An 8,045-nucleotide genomic window follows, 5' to 3' on the forward strand; every position below is an offset into this window, starting at 1 on the left:
TATATATATATATATATATATATATATATACAATATCATGGTTCACTTCGGATGCAATCATATTTTAGAGGAATAAGGTGATTCCGTCTTATCTAAAGATATGACTGTCAATTTCAGCGCGGTATCATCGAATTCGTTAATCGATGGTCGGTCAACCAATTGTGGTTTACGAGATTTCAATAGAAACGCCCGGTATGTCGGCGCGCAATTCCGGCAATCCTATCAGCCCTAGGGAAACCGAGGCACTATCGAGTTGCCATATACCGCATTGTCTGATCCCGTCGAGATTCACTCGGTACCATTTATAGGCGGTTAATGAAATGCTCAGTACTTCGACTTCGTGTGGTGGCACGGATCGTATTTACCGTCGCCATCCCACTTATCAATTGGCTCAACTTGGCCGATTTGATCCGATGCAATCGATATACAGGATGTACCAAGAGAGATGCGTACGTCGGCAAAGGAGAGAAATTCTATCCTCCAAAGAACTTTGAATTGATTTTTTCATAACAAATATTTCATTCTACAATACCGCTCTACACTACTATTCTTCAATATTGATAAAAAAAATCTAAATTAACTTTCTCGTTACCATTCAGAAATCGTATAATGACGATAACAAACTGAAATATATAATACGAAGATTCTATTACATTCGCCTGAATTTCGATTGTATTTCATCGTTATATGTTCTAGGTCTATCAGTTTAAGCGTACGGTGAAATTCTCAACCGAAGAGAAATCGATGGCGAATCACGCTTGTTGTTGATCTCTCTTGATGCAACCTGTACAGCCGTCGAGCGAATAATAATTAAATCCAGCTACAATCGGAAACTCGTATCTCGTATCTCAATACTCAACTCGCATTCGCATCTCGTATGAATATTCCGCGCGCCAGCGTTTCGTATTATGAATATTTGATTGAAACAAATTGAAACGTTACCGCACGAATAATTTAAATAAAACAAAATGAGTACGCTGAAAACAAATCAGTTAAATTACGTAGTTGCCTGGAATCCAGGCTTGATATTATCTTTCAATGCTCAACACCGCTTTCCCTTTCTCCGTTTCCCTCGATATCGGCTTTGCGTGATAACCACTTCTTCTTATATCATGATAAAGAGAATCTAATTAATTGAATTCATAGGAAGCACGTGCGAAACGACAAATGAGGCACTCTCACATGCAACTCCGTTATTAATAATTGAATTCGTGATATTCTCCCTATCGATTTTCTATTTTTAACCCTATGCAAGAATCTAATACACTTCGCGTTGGGTAATTCATTTTTATGCTGTTTAATTAAACGTGAAATATCCCCCATCTCGCGGCGACTGTCGCACCGAGAAATATGAATATTCCCATGGTTAATTAATTATACGATAGAATCAGATACGTGTATGTTCGCTCGCTGGCTGATTAATCAAACACATATAGCATAATATTAACTGTGTAACATATGTTACACTTATTATTGGCAAGAGATTTTCCCAAACGAATTGGCATTTGCAAGATCGATGGATTAATTATTGCAGACAATCGATGCAAACGCTATTACACGATTATATATGGAATTAATATCACGTTTAAAGAAAAATTTATCATTCTTTATAAAAAATTCATCTCTTTACTGATTCTTACATTTAATAGCCGAATTAGCGTGAAAAAAAATTACTGAACCCATCAATGAGGACACATACATAATCGAGAAAGAAGAATAAAAGTTTCAGACTCGTATAGAAGACAGATATTGGGGTTTAATGAAGGTCGGGGATTTCGATCGCGACCAAGCCTCCTTGCCAACTGAATCCAACTCACGTCATTCCACGGTCTTTTTCCTTGCCTTAATACCCGACTCCTTACAGCGAGATCTTTTTTTCTCTTACGTTTATTATCCCAGTGTCTCCGGATCGGACGATGCTTTCTTCCTTTCTTATCGAATTGATCCTTTAAATCGCGTATTTAATATTGCTCCGGCTGAATATCCAGCGCCATCGGAATTATTTATGATGGCGTTTGAAATTCATACTCGCTCGTGATATTCATCATAAATTCGACTGCGATTGATCATATCGCCGCCAATGATGCAAAATATTCCGAACCTTAGAGAATATTTTGAATGCGATTCCCTGACTTCGCGGTCTCGCACGGATAATATTCTCGTCTGCGAACGAAAATTGCGGCGAGTTTCCTGCCCAACTATCACATAGAAAACGATGAAATCCTATAGAGATGTGTGGATCGTAAAATCTGTATAGCATATAACCATAAGAGATTAAAAATATAACGGTTTTGTTAATATATATGTATATAAATGCATGTCGTAATATTATAAAATTTGTCATTTTATTTTTCAGTTGCAATGTTGCGGCATCGAAGGCCCGAAGGATTGGGACCGCAACAATTATTTTAATTGTTCGTCGAGTGATATAGGCTCGAGGGAAGCGTGCGGCGTGCCTTTTAGCTGTTGCAAGCGAAAACCTAATGTAATTCTCTCCATACTGATTATAGTATTCGCGTTGCTACCGCATTGCAGAATCATTTTCCATCGGATACTAATTCTATTGTTGAAAGTAAAATCATCTTCTTATTTGTTTCAGGAAATCATTAAAAATAAACAATGCGGTTATGATGTAAGAAAGCCCAGTTACGTAAGTATAGCATCTTTATTCTATCGTTAATATCAATAAAAACATTTCTTAATTAAAATACTTATTTTTTTGTCATATGATAAATAATTTTAGTTTATCGTAAAAAGCCCGATTTAAAAAGTTAATGATCGTGAATTAAGTAAGATGCGAAAACAATAGTTTTCCTTATTTTCGATCAAATATATTTTTGTCCCTTCTTACTTTATGTTCCCCGTTCTTTGTATTGGTCTTTAAATTCATCCTGTCTCAAAGTCCTTTTATCATAATTATATCTAATAAATTCCTTTATTTTTCAAGAACTATTGTTAACTTATATACTCTATACACTCACATATTACGAGTAATAGTGGCATCCCGACCATTTCTAGTTTCGCCTTGTTTCCGATTCGAAACTTGCGTCATTTTGTACTACCGTTACGAAAGTACGGTAAACCAAGTGGAACGTGTCTCAGAGGGGCCGAATAATTTGTCTTTGGAATCGCGCTCTATCGCGCGAGGCCAGATTCGAGATAGCGAAGTAGTTCTCCGGGGTAGTTTTGCGCGGGTCGCGCGCGCACGATTACACAATGTCTACAAGCGCGGGCAAAAACGATCCGGGTCAAGAAACTGTGGAACTTAATTAGAGAGAAAATGGTCGAGTCCAGAGGACGAGGAGAGAAAAGGGAAGATAGGTTGAGGGCAGAGGGATAAGAACTTCTGTGGAGGCTTTATTTTAAGAGTAGGTATATCATTCCCGATGTAATGGCACTAAGCCCGCCCCTTCGCTAATTACGCTTTCATCGAGAGAAGCCCTCGCCTCGTCGCTTAATTATATTTTTTTGTCAGAGAACCATTAAATGCGCCGCGATGCGTTACGGGCTGATAAAATGCGAGTAAATAAATAATGATAAAGCACTTTTTTCCGAGCCAGTGTATTAAATGTCACCGATATTATCTATGTATATCACGGCCATCACGGGTACGCGGTATCGTACGTGTCGTATGTAAATTAATAACAATTAAATTCGAAACGATTATCATATTCGATCAGTTTTAGTTTGCAAATAAAAATAAAAATAAAAACTCCAAACGCAGTCGAATCACTGCGTATTCCATAAAAATCTGCTACGAGAAAGAGAATCGACGTTCCGTGTATACGTGAATATATCCAGTCTTTCAATCGTTACACCCCACACTTCACGCAACGACGAGCATCACGAATACCTTACTATATTTCTCTTACTTTCCTCCTGTGATTTAGACTAAGTTATGCCCGCGCGTCAGTCGATAAACCCTCTTAAGTTTTTCTCTCCCCTGGGGTGTGCTTTGTGGGTTCTCGTGGCATAAAAATATATTTATACGTTCGTTATGGGTCGCGATTAAGAAGAAAACGCCATTGTCGTTTTCTCATTCACGCCCACAGAGTACGCTCTTGTTGTCGTCAAGGGAGGGAACGAAGTGTAGTACCGAGTGTTTATTTTTGCGTTATCGGTGAACAGCAGCCACAACCAGTGGCGTAATTTCGAGTCTCTGAGCTCGAGCAAGTACCCTTGTGTGTTGCTTTTTAAATTATTTCTATTTATCCCTTCGGGCCAACGCAGACGGGAGAGAGGAGTATATTCGAGCGGGGTTGCCTAAGAGCGGGTGAGGAGTGGCTAGAATTGAACCTCGTACCCGTCGCTGGTACCGTGGTCAGCACCATGGTTCTACAGGTACTTTTATCCTGAAAATTCTCATCCGTTAAGCTGGGAAGTCTCAACTTTCTTCGTTGATCAACTTATTAATAATACATCGATCACTTTTTTCCGCAAAATATTCTACTTAAAATAACTCGGAAATCAAAATATATGCTGCTTTTACGTAAACAAGTTTATAAAAAAAAATCGAGCTAGAATATTATTATTAAAAAAAAAATCTTAAAATGGTAGATAGGACGTTTAGATACTATGGTATAAAATATGGTATAATATATATTTTTCCAGATTTCCTATCATATTTTTCCAGATACAGTTGTCTACGTAAACAGCAATCCTCGAGTGATATTTCTATTTCCGCGAGTGTTCCTATTTTATTCGGGCGGAATTGCACGGCGACGAAGAATCTCGCGAGAAATATGAGGCAACGCGGATTTTCAGAGGAACCACCGCGCGCATGAATTTCGCGGCAGAAGAAATACCATACCAATATAACGTTCGCGAGCACGGAGATTGATAGCGCGACCGCCGTCACGGAAGGGAAAGGAAAGTACACGGACTATCGTTCGTTGCACTCGGCGTGACATCCGCGCGAGCATGTATTTCCATCGTCTAATACGTAACGCACGCTATTATACCTCAATGGCGTTTGCCTTACTTACCTTTCTAAAGGCGTACCTACGTGTGTGATGAATATTCTAGACGCGCCGATCGATCCATTTTTACACCGACATACGGTGCAAAGACCGGAAAAAGTAAACTTGGGCAAGAACCAGGCAGACGGAGCGATCGACCGAGTACGATGCAAAGCGGTTTACCGTTTAAGCTTTAATTCCATTAAGCGCGATGCTTTCCGCGCGATATGTCTTGACGCGACTGGCATTACGCGCAAGAAAGTTACAATTTCCCAGCTTCTCGGTTACTTCAATAAAGATTCGCTGTTTTGCGAACATGATCGCATGTATGTTAGATGTGTAGACGTAACAAAATTCTGCACAAGTCTCAAAAATCATCGCCGAATGCCCTTTTTTAACCGAAGAGTTTGAAATTATTCATCGTGACAATTTAATTTCGAGTCGAATGATTTATGAAAAGAATCACTGCAATGAAAAGGACATTCGGTGATTCGTGTTTACGTCACGGTAATGTTTCACGACAATCTGTATATTTCATATATTTCATATATATCGTTTCAATTTCTGCTTGATACGTTTTGTTCGGTAGCGTACGTTCGTTGCATTATCAAATTTAAAAATACCATTGTTATATATTCGCTTAAGCATATCTCTCCGTTATATGGGTCAGATAGCAAGTAAGTATCAGGAATGACGTGTACATCGTGTTTCCGATACATTTTGTATCAATATGCGACAGCTGAGGGAGAATCGATACGGTAAGTACTACGTATATCCCGCTTCTAAACAAAAACGTTACGCGTATGGTACAAAACTCACGGTATGGTATAGCCATTGAAGCATAACTATCCGAAGGAATTTTGTGTTCCGCATGACAACACACGGTTCGTATTACAGTATTCAGTTGCGCGTATACAATGTACACCAAGCATCTCTACTGAAATATATGTACTTGTGCAGATTTGATTTTGCAAAAACCGAGTATGCCGAGTAGCCACTTCAAATATCTGCCAAACTTGTGGTCAACATTTATGATAATGATTCTTCATAGGTAAAGTTTCAAGAGATAATATTTGCGTATAAGAGTATCAATATGCGTAAAATATAATGGAAAATGTATGGAAATCTCATCTATTTTAGTTTTCATATTATATTTTACGCACATATTCTTTTTACGCAAGTATTACGATTGCTTGTTGAAATTTTATTTAATTATTGTTAATTCTCCAAAAAATGTCACATGATTTCGAATGATAACCGTCTCGTTTTTTTATTTTTTTTTTCTCTTTCGAAAACGCTACTTTCTGTACTGTTAAGCATATTATATTTATATACCTTAATGAAGATAGGAGCGTAAGTCATAAGCGCGTGCATCGTTTGCAACAACTATTCTATAAAAATGTTTATACGAAGCTGGCACGCGATGCAATAATATAAGTTTTTCTTTGTCTTATAATCAGTATGGTAAATTAACTTAACCCACTGCATAATCTTGGCTAGAATTATATTACCTCACTCCGATGCGCAACAAACATCCGAAGAACCAGTTTATGCGTCATAAACATGAGTGTCTCTCTCTCTCTCTCTTTCTCTTTCTCTCCCCCCCCCTCTCTCTCTCTCTCACAGAACGACTATATTAATTCCATGCTAATTATTCAAATTTCAATTTCGCGGCCGACGAGTTTTATTGTTATTTCGACGATGTTCGCATCCAATTACATCGTAACAAGATTGCATATTGACATATCGGCTGGTAAACTGGCATACATTAATGTTACATTAATTGACACGTTTAATCGAAAATTATCGAGAAATTCATAATTAAATTTGCTATTAAAATGCGATTAACTTAACCGTTGGTTTGTCAATACGCAGCTACGAAATTAACGATTCAATGGGGTGGTAAATCGATTTGGAAAAAATGTCGTATTGCGCGATCAGAAAATGCATGTAAAATTGCATTTGCAATTGCATGTAAAATTGCATCTGGTAATTTTTCACGTATCAGAATATCTCAGATTTACGTTGATTTTTTTTACATACTGATTGAGAAAGATTATCATAAAGTATATCGGGCCATAAAGTAACATCGCTCGAGCAATTATACGGTAGAATTACATACGAGGCCGGCCGACTGGCCGAGGCACAGAATCATATTACGTTAAAATCACGGGATTATATTACTATGCTAGAACCTGGGATTATGCTACGCTATAATCGCGCGCTTATCTATACGCTAGCGCGCGCGATTGTACCGTGCCAGAATTGCGATGTTATCTATGCTAATACAGCAGATTATAGTACGCTAAAATAGGGAGGCTGCCATCGCTGTGCTGTTCCGCGCGGCACCCGAAAAACGTCCGGGAAAGGATCTCGTCATGAAGTGAGAAATGTTGGCAAGTAGTTGAACGAACAATGGAGATGAATAGAGAGAAACGAGTGGCACGTTGGCTTGAAAGGCTTTTTCTACCGTCAAATTAATCTTCTCTCGCCCGGCGCTGAAAAATTTTCGCCACTCGTAGCTTACACCCTGTCAGAGCCTCAATTAACTGCGCTTAACCAAAGTCACGTTGGGTACACACCAGATCCTCGTCGTCTATTTTCCGCCTTCGGTCTTTCCCAATCTCACCGATGTCATCGCGCACATCGTCGGCCGCTTTGACACGCGCGCGCGACGTTGAAGAGCCAGAATAAATTAGCAGTTTCCGCGCCCACGAATCTTTCGATAGGGAACGTGACGAAAACTCTTAAGTAATTAGGGCATCTAACGCTCCGCTAATGAGAGAGTCGCACAATATCGCTCGCTGTATATCAAGGAGAAGACGGAGAAGGGGGGAAGAACGATATTGAGGAAAAGTTGGGTAGCGAAGAGGGATAGAAGGTGTAAATGAAGTAGCAGCTTGAAAGCCTTGCGTAGTTACTCCTCGGTTCCTTGAGAGTAAACGCGAGAGGCACGGCGTAACAGAATGGGCTTGTTACTTAGGCTCTTTCTCTCCGCCCATCCCGACCCCGTAAATGCCCCCTGCATGCTTTCCCTTTCCGCCTTCCGCTCACCGATGTATATGTATATATTTTATATATATATAT

General features: G+C 39.1%; 1 protein-coding gene across 3 annotated transcripts in view; it reads left to right on the plus strand.

Moving 5' to 3' along the window:
• The window catches only part of LOC108690904 (tetraspanin-5), a 108,379-nt gene that overhangs the window by 97,282 nt on the left and 3,052 nt on the right, over window positions 1-8,045 (plus strand). For 2 of the 3 annotated variants that reach the window (XM_018198443.1, XM_018198444.1), the window contains exons 6-8: window positions 2,357-2,485; window positions 2,600-2,650; window positions 4,231-4,341. In XM_018198443.1, the coding sequence (XP_018053932.1) occupies window positions 2,357-2,485; window positions 2,600-2,650; window positions 4,231-4,341 (291 nt within the window). The remainder of the gene's footprint in view (window positions 1-2,356; window positions 2,486-2,599; window positions 2,651-4,230; window positions 4,342-8,045) is intronic. The other variant, XM_018198445.1, reaches the window with a different exon arrangement.

This window comes from Atta colombica, unplaced genomic scaffold (assembly GCF_001594045.1).
Source record: "Atta colombica isolate Treedump-2 unplaced genomic scaffold, Acol1.0 scaffold38, whole genome shotgun sequence".
Lineage (NCBI taxonomy): Eukaryota > Metazoa > Arthropoda > Insecta > Hymenoptera > Formicidae > Atta > Atta colombica.